Genomic DNA, 17,625 nt, shown 5'->3' with positions numbered 1-17,625 from the left:
TTTTTATCGGAAATAATTCCTCCCGAGGACGAGATCTCGCCGGAGTGGAAGATTAGGGCAACAGGAAGCACGCCGGACTTCTTCGTCTTCTCCTCTTTCTCCTTCCACCGTTTTCTTTTTATTCCTCCACTCTCGTCGTTTCCTTCCTCCACCTTCGTCCTCGTAATCGTTTACTTTAAACCTCTCAGCCGGCCTCTTTTTACTCGGATCGTTCTGTTTGTTTCTCCTCTTCCGCCGCTCGAAATTACCGATCTTTTCTCGTTGTAATTTTATTAACGAACGACCCATCGCGAGCCGTCTCACCAGATAAACTTGCAAAGAAAAAACTACGGTGGACGAAGAGATAGAGAAAAATGGCGAGAAGGGAGAAAGGAAACCCGAAGGGTTACGAGAAGCCGGGCAGAATGATAAAATCGGTGCAGGAAGGCGGGCGAAACGGCACGCGGCGCGTCGTGGCCGATCACACGCGCGTGGCATCCCTGATGGGGTCCTGTACACGGTGTGACGCGAGCCCGTGTCTCTCGGGGGCCCTCGATTGTCAACCTCGTGGACCGAATTTCGTATTCGTCCGGCATAATGAGCCTCTCCCCCCGAAGACGAATCTTCCCGCGAAACCGTGAGACACCGGTGAAGTCTCGTTCATCCGCTCGTTCGGCATCTTTTCTCGGGGCCTTGAATCCCCACGTTAAACGGTATACACCGTCGATCGTGGTAGCTTTCTCCTTTCGACTTCGGTCGACTCCGACGATTCGTTCGATCCAAGCAAATCAAAGTTAGGCCGGATGACGCGTAACGCGGGTAAAAGTTCCGCGAGAACGAGATCGACGCGCGGTTCTCGAGCATCTGCCGGCGAGCAGGCTGAGTCGCGCAGAGATCCTTGGGAGATTTAGTTCAGCAGGATCCTTGGAAGATTCCGGAACGAGCCGCACGCGTGACGGTATGCGTAATAATAGTAAAACCGAATGAATCCACCTTCGCGTCCGGTATATCTCGGTGGTTTTCGGGCTTCTTGGAGCCGTTTCGTCGACGACGACGAGGTTGGACGGGGAGCGTAACGAGGGGCAGGGGACAGAGAGTAGCATCAACACGGCAGCGGGTAAAAAGGCTGGCTGGCGAGGCAGACGGTCGCGCTGCCGGTGCTCGAGTGACCGTGATGGAGACGAGGGGGTGGCCGGTCGAGATCAAAGGCACCGCCGTGAGAAGTGGCCCGGCTGCTCGAGATTCTTGTCTGCCGGGATGGTGGGAGCCCCTCGCGCGGCAAGAATTTGTTTCAGTATCGCGGCGAACCTACCCTTCCTGGTGCCACCTAATTCCATCGTGCGCGCTGCCGCACGATCTCGGACCGTTGCGCGCGACTCGGTTCGCGGGAGGAAACGGCCGGGTCACGCGGTCCTTGCGAATCGATCGGACGATCGAGGACCGACGTACGTTCGCCGGAGCTCTCGATCGTGCCCGATCGACGCGCGGACTCTCTCGGAATGCGCTTACAAGTGGAAATACCGATCGTTAGGAAAGAACGGGGACGGGAGCGGCGGAGTCGACGAAGGAGGCTGCTGGATACGGGTCGCGGAGAGAAAGGGACCAGGAGGAGGCAGGGGCGGCGGGAGTGTCGGAACCATTAGCGCGGATGCCTGTTCGTATGCGGTCAGAATCCTTTTATCCCGTACGGAGATTCCTGCGGGATTCCTTCGTTCGTTATCATCGCGTGCAGCGCGCGGCCAAGGAGAAACGAAACAAGGTAGAGACGTAGGAGGAAGGAACGCGATGGGAAACGGTCGTTCGTGAGGAAGGGAAGCGGGAGAGTGTCGAACCAGTCCTCTCGGAGGCACGGGCCTCCCACGATATTCGCCCGGTGAGGAGTTATGAAGTCGTCCAGCCGGAGAACCAGTTGGCTATATTTCGCGAGGATAGGTGCGCGCGGTGGTGCAACGCCATCGAACGGCGAGCGTTTCCTCGGAGACTCCGCCGTCGGTGGATGGAACGTCGACGACGACGCGTCCTAAAAAGTCAACGTAACAAAAATAACGCCTGGAAAGATCTTTCAACTCTTTCGTAGTCGTCTTTATTTCCTCTTCTTATACCTCCATTTTTATAAATTACAAAGAGTCAAGTAAAAAAGTCTACTGTGCGTTACAAGTATCGTAAAAAACCGTTTCTTTGCTGGTAGATAGAGGTCGAGTCGTCTAACACCGGGCTAATGATTTTTCTAATTCTACGTGAACAGCGTCGCGCGAATCCAAAAGTAAGGAGTTAACAGGAAGAGACGTATAAAAATAATTTATTCGCACCTCGCGGAGCGTGGGCTTCGTCTCAACGGTGTCGACTATTTACAACAGACTTCTCGCGCGACACTTGGACGAGCGCGATTTTCAAAAAAATATATATATATATATATTTATACATCTGCATATAAATTTGTGTATTTATATACCTATAATCTATGCATATATACAAGTGCGCGATCCGAAGGATCGGAATAAATAACGAGTGTAACGAATCTCGCGGTCCCGCGTTCTCCCTAAAATTAAGAAGATGCCGCGTGGCGAAGCGATTCGAAGCGAAACGGGGAACAAGAGGGATTATCGTATGTACAATGCAACGACAATTCGCCGATTATTACGTCTAACGTGCTAAGATTACGATCGCGATCCGATAACAATTCTTCTCGCCGTCTCAGTCTTTAGTACGCGTTCGTGGAACGTCGTAATAAATATACGGCGGCTTAGATCGTTTCGCGTAATACTGGGAGACAAGGAGCAGCAACCCGCTCGTACTGCAGGCTCCGTCGCGCGGCTCGGTCAACCTGAACGCGTGAAACTGAACGCAGAGTTGTTGGCGGTAGGATCATCCGTACCACCTCTTCGGCAACGTCGATGATCCAACGATCCACGTGAGACTACGGAAACGTCCTTCGCCAGGAAGGAGGTAGTCTGTTCGGGAGAAAAGGGACCGAGTATAGAGGAGAGAGAGAAATGCCTAGAGGCACGTGTGTATCGTCTTCTTGATTCTGCAGAGCTGACACTTGACCTCGCAGCACCAATGGAACGTGCAGGCGCATCTCTCGACGACCGTCACCTCTTGCGTCTTGTAGCCTCTGCCGCAGCACATCAGGTCGCAGCCGTCGACACCGATACTCGTGTCGTTGCACTGTCTACCGTGAGTGCCGAGAATGCCAAGTTTCGGGTTCTTCTCGCAGAACGGCGGCGAGGGCTCCAGGTAAACGAGATCCTTCGGACCAGGTGGCTTGTGCTCCGGGTTGTACGGCTTCAGTTGAAAGTTGTACCGGTGTCGACGACCCAGACCCTCCCGATGGCCGTGCACAGAATTACTCGCCGAATTGCTCACGATCGCGTTCCCGTTGCCACGCACCCGATCCGAGTTGCTCACCATAACTCTGGACGCGCCGTCGAACCGATCCTTCAGGTTGTCCCCGACCACGCGAAAATTCGGTAGCCTCATCCAGCAGGTCTTGACGGTGCAGGAGCCCGACATGCCGTGGCACTTGCACTCCTGCCGCATCTCCGAGGACACGTGCTGCGACAAACGAAACGACATTTTTTTCTCTAGTCTGGAAGCAAATCGGTTGGTTCGGCGAGAGGAGGACGGGAGAAAGACTTACCGCTCTGCCGGCCTCGTTGTTGTGCAGGTTCATCTTCTCGCGCAGATTTCGGCCACGCTCCCCCGTGTCGACGAATTCGCGGGAGAACTTGAACCCGTAGCCGATGTTGTCCGAACAGCCACCCCATTCCCAATCCCGCGTGCCCGATGGTGGCCGCGATTGGTGGGTATAGTCGCAGGAGCACGACTGGATGCTGCCCTCGCTGCACGCTCTCGCGATGCTGTGAGTCACGGCGGCGCTCGTGATGGCGTAGATGAAGGCGGTCTCTCGACAACCTGTAACGACGCGACACCGTTAATGTCCGTCGAATCGATTCCTCCCATTCGTTTTCTCGGCTGTTCTGCCGCTCGTCCACCGATCGAGCCGGAAGCGCGCCGTTGGAGGGAGGAATCGCGCTGCCGATCAAGCGGACGAAACTTTTGCGACGGCGGACGGGAACGTGGGAGGCGAGCGGTGACGTCAGGCAACGTCTCAATCCTTGGCCGTTCGCGTGGACTACCTGCGCGCGCGAGATTCACTCCGCACAGGTGTGGAAGGAACCCACGACGACGTGGTCGAGGGAAAAGAACGCGCCACGGTCTTCCAGCGAGAGACAGGGACGGAGATGAGCGGCTGGAGCGGGAACGGGACGAGGAGGAAGGAAGAGAAAGAGAGAAAAAGAAAGGGAACGCGACCTTAACCCTGAGTGGGCTGACCCGAGAAGCACCTCGACCTTATCTGCATAAGGCGCAGGTGCCTGCCGGCACCTTTGCGGCCAGCCGACCGAGGCATCGCGAGCTGCCTCCGATCCGAGGAGACGTTCCGCCAATTGCCACTTTTTCGGCCGCGCGGGTAACACCGAGTTATCGCGCGATACTTGGACGAGTTGTATCGATACGTGAACGAGGTAAAGAGCATACGCCGGATGGAAAAGATGCTCAAGGATGGCCCGGTCGAAGCATTTGTGGCTGAACAAAGTAAGACGTTGAACGGTTCCGGAGTGGAAGAAAAGAAACCGGTATTGGAGACATGATCAAGCGCATCAAATTTTGGAGCTAGATCCGAATTCGTCACGAGTGTTTTCCGCGCCGGGCTGTCGCTCGGCAGTAGGCAACGTTCGCGTTCACGCGGTCTATGCGAACCAGAAAAGCAGCCTTCACGCCGAAATAGGGGAAGAATAGAACGAGGTAAGGAAGAGAGGTGGAAAGAAAGAAACGATTTTTCCTAATCCCCGAATCCGAAGCGAAGACCGGAGGCGAAAACGGTGGTCGACGGGAGCGACGGTCCTTTCCAGCCTCGAGGTAACACACGAGGAACAGCCGACGGCGAGGCAACGCAAGATTTACGCCGTTCCACCGCGTTACCGTGCCGGATCTTCGACCTGTCTCCCCGAAATTTCATCGGTTACGGATATTATTCCTCATCATCTCCGACTGCCATAACGAAAGGATTACACGGCTGGTGGGAGTTTTTCTCGCGAAAACGCTCCGTTATGAACGCGTACGAACAAGCCGCGTTGTCGACGATGAAATCATCGGGATACTCGGAGCGTTTATCCTAACCGTTTTTTCTTCACGATTTTATGATCGTCAAATAGTCGATGGTGGAGATAAAAGGTGACGAGGCGAGTCGCGCGAACGGCCTTTCAGGCGAAAAATCGTTATCGAAAGAGAACGCGGTTCGAGAAGAAACGAAAAGGACGAAGGGAAACGCGGCGAAGCAAAAAGCGAAAAGCACGACTCTGAATAATCCCTAGGGATTGTTTGTCATCGTGGACGAGTAGCGTGCGACCACGGTTTCGTCATTCGACGGGCGATAAACGGTTTGACGTTCGCTTTATCGGCCCGTACAAATAGAACGAACAAGGTGGAGGAACGGCTCGTTTGCCGTAGAGCAAACAGTCGGACGCATTGCTGGAAAGTTTTGGCTCGTTTGCGCATCTGGTCGTTCCGTACCTGTCCGTCCGGAGGAAAATCCACGGCGACGAGTCGAGTTTCGCGATCGCGGTTTTGCAAAAAGCGAGCGCAAGAAAGGATCCGAAGGACCGAGATTCTCGACTTAAGACTAAAAAGGCGTCGACGCGAGATCGAGCCGAGTGACATAGCGACGTGGCTTTACGACGGTTGTCCACAGCCGTGCTGAAATTCCAGAAAGATAAAATCGCCGGAAATTATTGCTACCGCCGTGAAGATCCGCAGGAAGTCGGACGGCGATCGAGATAGATAGATAAATAGATAGATAGATAGATAGATAGATAGATAGATAGATAGATAGATAGATAGATGGATAGATAGATAGATAGATGGATAGATGGATAGATGGATAGATAGATAAGTAGATAGAGAGAGGGAGAGAGAGAGAGAGAGAGAGAGAGAGAAGGAGAGGCGAAGAACGCGCGATTGGTCGAGACGAGCAACGTCCATCTTCGAAAAACTGCATCGACAAGCTCGCATCGCTTGAATGCAAAAGTGCTGGAGGATAGGGGACGAAGGGGGGCACAGAGGAGGGTGGAGAGGGGTGCGAAAATGCGATCGCCATATAGGCCGCGAACTGCCGCGGGAACTCGTACCGAGAAGCGTGGAAGCAAACAAGATGTAAAAATCACGGAGGACCGATGAGGGGCAACGGGCCCATTGGCTCGCGGCTCACGTTTTCGCAAGAAATCGTGGCGTGCCGTCGACACATGTAGCCCATCATAGGCCGCGATTTATGGCGGCGTAACGCCGTCGTAAAAACCCGATGACGGGTCTCCGTATAAGACGCGACGCTCGCGCGCCACGCCGTTCCGATATCGATCGCGAATTTCCCCTGTAAATGGCCTCCCGATCCTCACCATCCTCTCTCACCGTCTCTTTCGATCTCGATCTCCGAGTTCGCCAAGTGCACCGGATGCATCGTCGTTCATGAGCGCGCTCGTGCGCTCTGATCGTTTTCGTTCCGCGTTGCTCTCTGCCCGAGCGGAATTCGATGCGAGATCCGTGAAATCGAGGGAAAACGCGAGGCCAGCACGGAGGCCTCGCGAGATTCGCAGTTTACCGAGCAATTAGACGAGCACGGAGCTCGGCTCGGAATCCACGCGAGGCCGACACCTCGGAACGATGCGCGCCGCAGGGGAAACGAGAGAGAAGAACCGTGGCCGGAGAAGGAGCACCGACGAAACCGAGGGTAGACACCGATGCGGTAGGTGGCTCTTGGCGGCGAAATGATTACAGGCCGCGAACCTATTCACTACCAGCTATAATATCGAGTACAAACGCCTCCAAAAGTATCGCGGCGTTCTTTCGGGTTGGACACGCGCGGGATATTTCTGCCGTTCGAGTCTCGAGGAACGGACGTTACCGAATCGAACGGATCTCGTTCACGGTCGAGGGAAATTAAAAGAGAAGAAAGAGGAACGAGAGATCGGATGAAAAACGAGAAGAAAAGCACACGCGTCGTGTATAATCGTTCGACCCCCTGTATAATCCGGAAACGACGGTTTAGGTCGTCGCGCGGCGACCAGTCTGCGCTAGATCCCCTCTTCGATCTCTAAATACGACGAGTACGCACGGGCATTACGGATCAAAGATAACGATCTACTCTTGAAAAGCTGTGTTTCCCCTCGCGGGCGCAAACGCGAATTCTGCCCCGAGCAGATCTAATCTCGGGTAAAAAGGACAGAGACCGGATCGCGATCAAAAAGAGAAACTGGTGCTCCCTGATCGGGTCGAAGTAAAGGGTGAAATGCTGAGGCGCTGTTTCTTGCCGCATGCAGGAATCGATGGATAACTTGATTCTCGCAAAAACGTTCGGAAATTTGATTCCCGTTGCACCGTATTCCGATTAGGCGACAGAGACACGGGACGTATTGGAGCGCGTCGATGCGTGGCGTCGCGCAAGGGTTACGGCGCACCGATCCATTTCCTCTCCGCTATTTTGTATCCCGTGCTTCTTTTTCGGTTTTACTAGCGCGATAAGTGGCCATATGGGGACACCGAACGTAATAGGGCGGGAGCGGGCCGAGCGAAAAAGCTCGGCTTACAATCGCCTCGACGAGATCTAAAAGAGCCGCAGGGGAGCCAGAACTGGTACGAGAAGGTCCATTATCAGGTTGCAAAACATACATCTGGTCGGTGAGGGCACGTGCCCGGAGCCTTCGGACCAAGGGCACGCCCCTTTCGATCCCCTCGTTCCTCTCCACGATCCTGATCCTCACCCTATCCCATCGCACCGGTTTCCGCTACAACCCTCCGAGCGGACACCCTGTCGTCTTGGAATAATCTTCCGGTCCAGCCGTCCCGGCCACCCCTGTTCCCGTCGCCGAATTTCAAATAGCCGATGTCCGCGGTTTTGCCAGGCCGATTGGCAAAACCCTTTGATCCGTCGCCCGGACGAAACACGTGCGTTTCCATTCGAGATAGAAAAAACGCGCTACTCGACCGCTCGTATCCGTGACCGATTTACGCTACGATGAAATTAATCGCGTACTAACTAACGAACCGTAATCTAATTACGCTTGTACCTTAATTACACGGCTGAAGGGTTAGCGTTTTACGGTGCTTCACGAATCGATCGACTAACGATATTACCGCGTTGAAACTCGACCACTTTGTATAGGTTATTCGGCGATCGTCCCGTCTATCGATGATGCGGCGCGATTATCGGATCGTCCGACGACTTCGACCGATGGCGCGGTCGCTCGCAGCAGCGATAAGCTGGTCGCGAGTCGACGCCACGAAATCACAGATTCGTCGACCGCGATTTCAGAAACCTCTCTCCGTTTCTCTCCACTAGCTCGTCTTTTTCTCGGTCTCTTTCCTCGAAACCTTGTCTTCTGTAAATCTCTATCGGGAATACCGGTTGTCGGAGACGACCACGGACAATGGGCTGTTTTTTGGAACGTGGAACGAGTCCACCTTATGGTCCGTTATACATGTATATATGGACGCGGCCGTTTTATCGCGAATCTCGATTCTTCTCGAATCTAGTCCGAGTGGTAGCCACAACTCGAGAGAGGGAGGGAGGAAGAGAGAGAGAGAGAAACGAGAAAGAAGAATGGACACGAGCCTCGTAAAAATGTTTGCTAATTTCGTGATCGGTCGCGAATATCGTTAAGAGCGAAGGTACGTATATCTTTTGATGCCAATTAGCGAGACTCGCGCCGCTGATAATTTTCGAGCGGTAATTAACGAAACCGGTGATTGGTCGAGAGAGAAAAAGTAGCGGCAAAGAGAAAGGAAATGTGCTTACCTCTGTCGACGATCTTGCCGAAGAGGTTTTTCCCACGAAGAAAATTCTTGGTCGAACAGTTCCATCGACGATTGCGAAACTGATGCTGGCACTCGGCGATCGCTTGGTTCGCACCCCTAGCCACGGCCATTAGGACTCCTGGGTTTTCCCTGGCTAGTCTGCGCTGCTTTCTCCTCAAGGTCGCGTACACTGTAGGATCCATGTGAAGAGAGGCCGGCGACATTGGCAAAAAATTGTTGGGCTCTCCTGCCTTGGCGATTCCCCTGCGAAGAAAAGCGAACGAATCGCTTCGTTTAGTTTCGTAGCGCGTGTTTGTCGCTCGATAAAAGGAGAGAGAGAGAGAGAGACGTGTTAGACCATCCTCTGCAGTCTTTCGACCGAATTCTGCTCGGGATAATGGATCGGAGAAGGATGGAGCGTGATCGAGGGACAGGGCCTGGCCTAGGAAGTCGACAGGCGCCGCACGAAAGACACCCTTCCAAACAGAGATCGCGTTAACGAAGAGTTTTGACAGCGGACGATGACGGCGGAACCGCGGGACGCGGTGTTTTACCACGACATACTTTGATTCTCGCGTACAGCGAACCGTGCGAAATAGCCCGTTCCGCGATTCACGGTCGAGATCGCGCGTCATTGATATTTCTCGTGCGTTCGCTCGACGCTAATTTGGTTTACGCGTAAAAACGGTATATCGAGAGCGGCTGGAGAGCGGGAGGAAGAGAGAGGAGGAGAGAGACGGAAAGGGAAGCAGCGTAAAGAAGAGAACAGGGTGGAGGAAGGGGGGAAGGAGCACGGAGAAGGATTAGTTCGAAAGACGAAACTGGTTCAACAGTTTCGGTCAACGGTAGCCGCGTATATATAAATCAAGCTGCCGCGCGAGTTCTGGCTGCGAAAGAATTCGCGTCTCGATCGATCGAGCGTCGCGCAGAAAAACGCTCGAGAGCGGTCTGCCCGCGTCCCTTCGTGGGAAGAACGTGCAAACTTTAGAGAAACGTCTGGCGTGCGCGCACGCGGCTCGATCGGGACCTTTTCGAAATCGCCGGGAACAATCTTCACTGGCGGAGACGAGGTTCGTTTACGAGGCTGCCGTTTCGCTACGCGCGAGACGCAGCCACGCTTGGTTATTTTTCCTAGTTGAGAATGGAGCGCGTTTCACGCGACCGTGCACCGCGCCGATTCGAAAAATAGCTCGCGCCGGTAGGGATCGGATCCGTCGTCGCCGCGCACAATAAACAGCTAATCGTTGTGTTCGAATTTCTGTCGACGGTCCGTTGTCAACGAGTTACTTGACGCCTAGCAGAAACAGCCTACCAGTCACTCTAGAGCAGCTAGACGGCGCGATACCATACCGCGAAAACCCATCTGGCTGCGACCGAGATCTCTCGTTGACACCGTGCCAGCGAGTGTAAATAAACGTTATCGCGATACACCGGTCGTAAAAGCAACGAGCACGCGGAACACCCCGGAACTGGCTACGCCGGTGGTGGCGGCCACTCGACGCGATCCGGCTCTGCTCGATCGATTTTTCGTTCTTCCGTCCAAGTAGCGGCGCGCGCTCGCTCCGATCGCATCCAGGGTGCGGAGATTCGAGCGAAATCCGGTGGAATCTCGGACGAAGCACGCGCGATAATTACTCGAGAGACTGGATACCGAGCGCGTGGCGTCATCGTGGTCGGCATTCGCGTCTTTTTCCATTGCTTTCGTTCCCGCAACCGTAATCTCCTTTCGTCGATGCGCGAAATTCTTACCGCGCTCGATCCGTTGGCCACGAACGCGGCGACGAATCCGCCGGTTTGAGCGCGCGCTTGCTCACTGAAACGTTTATACGATGCATTCGATAAGCGATGTCCATAAATAAGCCGCGCTCCGGACCGGTTAGGATATATCTATTGCTTGTAATTTACGTCGGGCAGAAAGCTCAGGGACGACTCTCAACGATCCTGCCCAGTTTCTGCCCTTTCTCCCCCTCGCTTCTCTCCATCTAGCCTGTCCACGTGTTTTCTGCCAGCGGACACGCCACCACCACGAAAATAATTTATCGACCGGCGAGGGCTAATAACGATCCGGTGCCACGCGCTCCCAGTGACAAAAGGCTATATTAAATTCGCGCGATTATCGCTGAATTAATTCTCCCCTCGTCTGCAAGAATTCTCAACTCGAAGTCGCTCGTTTCTTTCGAGAGTCGAACCACGTATATCGACCGGTGGGATCGCGATCGCATCTGGAACGATGTCGCGAACCAGGTTGAGACGTCATGACTCTCATTCGACGATGCGACGTCTTTTTCACTCCGTCCCGTCGACCGACTTAACGTCGCCCGCGGCTGCTCCACTCCCGCGAATCGTCTGATTTTTCAACGATCGAGCGTATCTCCGTGTCGGCTGCTCGCGGTCGAACGGTTGAACGGGACCACCCAGAATCGTTGTCACGCGTTTCGCCTAGCTAGCGGGAACGTGCGCTAACGCGATAAGTAATACCCTGTTACCGGCAAATATATTACCGATCTGCCAACGATATCTATGGAAGAAACGGCGACGAGACTCGTAGATGTAAATTCGACCGAAAAGTCAATCCGCCTTTCGCCGACAAGTCCCCGGCGATAAATTACGCTCGACTGCGAAATTCGAAGCAGGTTGTCGTACGCGTCCACGCGAATTTACCGTCGCATTAGATTAATTAATTCGTAGGTAATAATTACTTGCGCGTCGTGGCGGACGTGCGTGGCGGTGTGCTAAATCAACGCGGCTGGAAAAGCAATCGAGCTCGGCTGATTTATCGCCGACACTTTATCGTTATGCGGATACTTCCGCGGCTATCTCTTTCGGTTGCGAGCGAGCAACTACGCACGCACGCACGCTCGCTCAGTCGTGCACCGCCAACGTTATTTATTACCCGGCTAATGAAGTTAGCCATTATCTAATATCCATCCAGCGTTTTCTTGTTCCTGCGACGTGCGCGCGCTTCAACCTATGAGAAATCATTGGCGGATTGAAACGAACGAGCCGAGACTTATGATTAATGAATTAATAAGAAGGCGCGCGAGTGTCGCTGCCACCGTTAGCTCGATAAAAGACGCGAGACAGGTGTTAACACGGCTCTTGCCGGCCCGCCTAATTAACCTCCAAAGGTTACATCGACCAATACGCGAAAATCCATTTTCCCTTTCGACTTTTTACCATCGCGCGACAGAGGCGCGGTCGAGGTCGATCCGTCGCGTCGATCCTGTCATGCGCGCGGCGACACGTCGTCCTTCTCCGCTTTCTACGCAGCTAATATCCAAAGTTTTATCTTACTCACCACCACATCGATCCTCTTCCACGGTTTTTGTTCCTGGTGATTTCGGCGATGGAGGCGTGTGTCGCCGCCGCCAGAGCGCCGATGATCATCCAAAGCCTCATTTTCTTTTTCTTCTTCTTCGCGATCAAACGCAACCGCGGCGCGCAGATCCTATCGCGATTCTGATCGAGCTTCGTCGAGCGGCGAAACACCATGCACCAATGCTCACTCACCGTATTGCGAACATCACACGATAATATTCGGGAACGGCGTCGCGCACATAGTAAGCGTTCGTCGTGGGCACACTCGATGAAGACGGAGATGCACGTGGTCGATGATCGTTCGACGAACGTTCAAACCATCGTCCAGAACGACAATTCCGAGTATTCCGTGTTCCGGAAGGAAGGAGGGAGTCGTCCACAGCGGCCGATATCTCGATCGAATACACGAAGCGTAGGCAACAAGCGGTCAGCTGTCAATGGCAGCAGCTCGATCGCAAGGACCGTAACACCGACGAGCGACCGTTCGTTGGGCAACTGTAGTCGGTAGAGCGGGCCAGATGACGTCGAGTGCTGGAAACTCACCCCCCGAAGGGCTTTTTTCGAGGGGTGGGTGTCACCCTTGTCGAGTTCTCGCCGAATCAGAGGTGGTGGGAGAAGCACGGAAAGGCCGAAGGATACCTGGCAACCCTCATCGACGTTTTCCGTCGGAACAGGCTAAAACCGGTAAGCAGGCCGGTAGCCCTCAAATCGTTCGTCTCGATCCTTCGTCGTCGTCGGCGTCGTTGTCGCGTATACTCGATCGTTCCTTCTTTCTTTACCTCCGTCTTGCTGCGCGTCTCGTCGCGTTTCCTTTCGTCCCGTCTCGTCTCGTGTCGTCCGGTCTCGCGTCTTGCAGCGAAACGGAGCAACGACGATCGTCCTTGTTCCGTGTTGTCACGTATCGAGAGGGCGAGTTGCCGCGTGACGAGTGCGCGCGCGATCGATCGACCGATCGGCCGATCGAACCAACGAATCGCCGAACCAACCGAAGGACCAACGAACGAAACGCGTTACGTGCAAGCGAGCAGCGAGCAGCGAGCGAACGAGCGTCGACCCGCGAGAGAACGCGCCAAGGGGAGACTCGTCGTTTCCTTCTCTTTTGCCCGGTCTCGGGGGGTACGGTACCGACTTGGAGAACCAATACCCTTCGACGGACAAGTATAGGCCTCGGCTAGCGACTGCACGCGCTCCTCCGCGGAAGAGCCGATCTCTCTTCAGAGAGAGAACGGAACCTTCTCCCCTCTCCACCCCAAGGCTCCTCTACGCGTCTCGTTCCTTCTCCCCCCTAGCGGACTCCTTCCTTCTCTCTTCCTCCACGCTCCGTGCTTCCTTCTCTTCCTCCTTCCTTTCTTCTTCTGCTCGCTTCGCTTCTCTTCTCGTCTCTTCTCTTCTCGTCTCTTCCCTTCTCTTCCCTTTTCTCGTCGTCCGTCTTCTCTTCTTCGCTCTTCGCTTCTCTTCCGTTCCGTTTTCTTCTCTACTCCGTCGTTCGGCGCGACGCCGGCAGCGGCGTCCGTTTCCCCTCGACCGCTCGATAGCCGGACCCCCCAACGCCGATCGAATCTCGCCCCGCCTCTCTTCGTTCGACCCCGGCCCTTCTTCTTCCGCTCGATCTTCCGATCTTTCCTTCGATCCTCTCTTTCTTCGTTTCTACTGCTCCACTTCCTCCTTTCCTCGGATTCGCGTTGCGTCTCTTTCCCCCTTGTATTTTCGTCACTCGAGTCACTCTTGGACGAAGCGTTCTCCTCGTCGGCGGTCGCGGTGCTGGACGTCGATCGCGAAGAATATACAGCAAAGAAGAACTCGAACGTAGATTTACGACATGAACGTCGGTCATAAAGCGAGATCGACGAACGTTTTTCCACGAGGGTTGTTCGATCGCGAGTGAAACCCGTGGAGGAGATGAAGTTGGCAGCTTCTGGTAGACGTCTCTTCTCTCTGCTCCACGTAGTCTAGCACGTGGCTTTCAAGGGGAAATGGCGGGCGGTCCTTATCAAGGCCACGCCTGTCGAGTTCCCCACTACGTTCCTCGTGGTCATCGCGCAAGGAACTTTTGTCGAAGCTCTCCCACTCTCCGAAAACCTTCCCAGATATCACCCTCTCTCTCTTTGCTTCTCTCCCCCCTCCCACTATCGCGCTGCTACTCTTTCCCCGTTCGCTTCTCTCCCCCTTCCCGGTTGCAGTCGAGTACGAACGCCGCGACGCTCTCTCACTCTCCTCGTCCTCCCCGTCACCGTTCTCCGGAGCGTCTCTCCTTTCTCCTCTTTTTTCATTCATCCGTCGAGAGGCTCTCTCGGTGCCCGTCTCCCTTTAGCCGTCGCAGCTGGTTCGTCTCCGTTCACGGCCCGCTTCCGTCTCCCTCGGTTCGACGTCGCGAGAATGTACGAATCGAAAGGTAGAGGTGCACACATGCGTGTGTGGGAACGCAGCTCGGAATGCGAGAAGAGAAGCGCGCCGCGCGTACCTATGGATCCGCGAGCCGGCCCGTAGCGGACCTTTTTCCATCGCTCTCGCGTCTCCCGCTTCCTTTCTTCCGTGCGCGACCGCGAATCCCGCGGCCGCGAGCGGAAATCGCCAACAGCTACGTGTCGCGTTGGAAAACGAAAGTTCTCGAAGGGATACGCACGGAACGGTAGTCGCACGGAAGGTGGATGAGGGGACCGAGCAGGAGGAGGAGGAAGAGGAGCGCAGGAACGCGGCGAAGACGAGGCAAGAAAGAGCAATTTACGGGCGACGTAAAAAGATCGGAGCGGCGGATATTCGGGAACGAGGTCAGCTCGCAGCGGTCGCAATCCCGACGAAGAGTTACGGGGAGATTGATCGGCGTAAATCGTCGCGGCGACGAGAGCGCAATTACGTTTTTGTCGACGCGTATCCACTCGCTTTCTCTCTCTCTCTCTCACTTCAGCGTTCTCCACGGATCGCGCTGGAAACTCGGGCGGAGGGAAAGGAGCGGACCCCGAGTTTGTCGCCGGCAAAATCCCGGACAATTATACCGCGGGAATGCTCTCCGCTGCCGAACCTCGCGATACCTTTCTTCCCCGCCGTGTTCTTTCGCTCACCGTTGCACCACACGCGGTCGACCGCTGACGTCTCCAAATTGATCGTTCGTCCGCGTCACGATAAAACCACCGGGCTTCTTTGTTTGCCTTCTTGCATCCATGCGGCTGCGATAAGGAACCCGGGGAAATGCGAATCAAACGCGACCTACGAGCGAGGATTCTAAAAGGAATTATAACGACATGTTGGGAGACTGTCAAATCGGTAACGCTACCTGTAGTCGTCTACAAGCAGTCAGATCCTTTATTTATGTATCTATTTGAACGAATAGCACAGTTTGGGAAAATTAACGCAAAAAGAGACAGGCGAATACCGTATTCTGTCATGTGGTGAGTAACGCGGTATATCTCGTAATACATCGAAGTATTAAAAAAATTGGAATCCAAAGCTTGATAGGAAAAGGTATTGAATCGCGGTCAAAGTACGGGAAATTTTGTCACTGATCGATCATCGACGTGTAACTTTTTATCTTCATCCGGGACGTGAAAAGCAACGAATGCGTTACTCATAGGACGACCTAATACGTAGCGAACATACGGGGCGTGAAAACAGCAAACAGCGCCAAGACGTATCGCGTAACATAGACGTTAGACGATTTACAGCAGAGCGAAGAGAACAATCGGGAAAATCATGTTGGCGAGTGTAGGAATCGACTGGAAACGCTGTTAAACAAACGTTAGCACCGCGCCAGACCATAGAACAACGTCTGCGTCAACGTGTCAGACTCGTTTGCCCTTATCTACTTGCACATGCGCGTAGCGTACGCCGTGTTCGTTCGGTCAAGTAAGTAGTATGCTCGTTGTTTCGTTTCGCGATCCGAGGCAAAAAATGATCGCCATTCCTTCCTTTCTCTTTCTCTCGGTTCATCGTATCTAACGATCTTCGAGCGAGAGGAAAAGTCGGTGCGTTCGAAAGCCAGATCCGACTGTAATTGCCGCTAACGTTGGCGACTCGAAGCGGCGGGTGCCGCGGGCAAGTTGGATGCGTTTCTTCTCGAGCTCGCGTTGAAATAATCGCGGCCGAGTCACGGGCGAATAAGCTGTTAGCGAGCAGAATCGCCGAGAGCGAGGCCTCGGTCTCGCGTGACAGACTGTCCGCGCCGATTGCTCGCTCGGCCCGACGCTTACGGTAATGACTTAATGTCGACGAGTTGTACAATGTTACACGAGGCCGCCTTTTTCCTGGACTCGGTGGTAACGTTGTACGCTGGTTCCACGCGTGTAACTGCGTTTCGACGAAAATAAGCAGCGTGGCCGGCGCGAACAGCACACGCCGCTTCGGAGCAACGGGGTAAAAATAAGCGCAGCTATTCGAATCCGCGCGAGTGGATCTGGCGCGTGGCTTTTAGAGCAGATACCCTTTTACCCGACCGATCGATAAATCAATTACCTTATCGATTTCTCGGCGTATTCGTGTACCGATTTAGACGCGCGACACGTCGCGGAGGGAGGTAAGATTCGAAGAGGGTGCGGACGAGCACCTTGGCGATATCGTTGGAACGAGAAGTTCGGAAGCGTGGCGATCTAACGCGTCGGGACTCGATGCCGATCGGGTCGAAGAGGTGGGGCGGCGAACCGAAGAAGATGGTGGAAGAGGCGCGGCGAAACGAGACGGACCTCGGCAGGGCGAGGGTAGCGGAGAGCGGCGAGGAGAGGAAGGGTAAGGCAAGGTGAGGCAAGGCGAGGTGAGAGCGAGATAGCTCGTAAATCTAAATGCCGTGTTCAGAAGGAAGGAGGCTGAATAGGTGTAAATGAAGTTGCGGCCTGTGGCCCGCCGCAAACTCGACCGGACCACCCCGCATATTTTGTCTCCCGTACGTGCTCGTCCCGAGGTTCGGGCCGCGCGCAACTAAATGCTTCCACGCGCGGTATCTGTCGACCCGCACGTCCACTCCTCGATAACAAAATTGCCCTGACTCGATCGTCGACTATGTTCGCGACCCTGACGGTTTTTTCCTCCTCGCTGTATTTTCCAAGGTTTCGCCGATTAATCCGATTTCACGGATCGCACTGCCGCGAGTACGCGCGTGACATCGATTTTTATCGGCAGGTGTCATCGGTAGGAGGACTCAAGATCCTTGTTCGTCGAAGATCCGTCACGAGGAAAGCCTTTCGAAAGATGGATTATCTTAATATAGGTTAACGTTCATCCTCATTAGCTAACAGAATAGACGGGTAACAAAAGGCTGACGGGCCTGACAAACGCAAGGATTCGTTTGTTTCGGATGATCCCCGGCTCTGTTCGTTTTCCTTTTTCAAGTGGCAAATCGGTTTACATCCTATTTTCTGGATTACCGTCTCGCGAACGATTTTCCCTTCAGAAGCGATCGGTTTATAGAAAACACCGACGGCGATTCGGTGCGAGGAGCCACGAGCCGACGAGAGCAAAAGGCTATCCTCTTTTCAACGTGGCTCGTCCGCGGGC

At 54.3% G+C, this 17,625-nt stretch overlaps 1 protein-coding gene across 1 annotated transcript; it reads right to left on the bottom strand.

Annotated features, from left to right (window-relative positions):
• Positions 1-1,033: 1,033 nt before the first annotated feature.
• LOC122570130 (protein Wnt-1) lies at positions 1,034-13,125 on the bottom strand. The gene is made up of 4 exons (XM_043732430.1): positions 12,125-13,125; positions 8,828-9,090; positions 3,620-3,894; positions 1,034-3,534 (listed from the first exon to the last, which is right to left on the bottom strand). Exons 1-4 carry the CDS (start codon positions 12,316-12,318, stop codon positions 2,977-2,979), a joined length of 1,290 nt encoding a protein of 429 aa, XP_043588365.1. The 5' UTR covers positions 12,319-13,125; the 3' UTR covers positions 1,034-2,976.
• Positions 13,126-17,625: the final 4,500 nt, after the last annotated feature.

Source organism: Bombus pyrosoma, linkage group LG1 (assembly GCF_014825855.1).
Source record: "Bombus pyrosoma isolate SC7728 linkage group LG1, ASM1482585v1, whole genome shotgun sequence".
In the NCBI taxonomy this organism is placed as follows: domain Eukaryota; kingdom Metazoa; phylum Arthropoda; class Insecta; order Hymenoptera; family Apidae; genus Bombus; species Bombus pyrosoma.
Note: the sequence above shows the minus strand (reverse complement) of the source record. Positions and strands in the feature narration are given on the sequence as shown.

Excerpts from the sequence above, each read along its gene's own strand:
- LOC122570130 (XM_043732430.1), bottom strand. The coding sequence starts at position 12,318 with ATGGTGTTTCGCCGCTCGACGAAGCTCGATCAGAATCGCGATAGGATC. Across the intron at positions 9,091-12,124 it reads GGAAGAGGATCGATGTGGTG|GGGAATCGCCAAGGCAGGAG; the intron begins GTGAGTAAGATA and ends TTTTCTTCGCAG. Across the intron at positions 3,535-3,619 it reads ACAACGAGGCCGGCAGAGCG|CACGTGTCCTCGGAGATGCG; the intron begins GTAAGTCTTTCT and ends CGTTTGTCGCAG.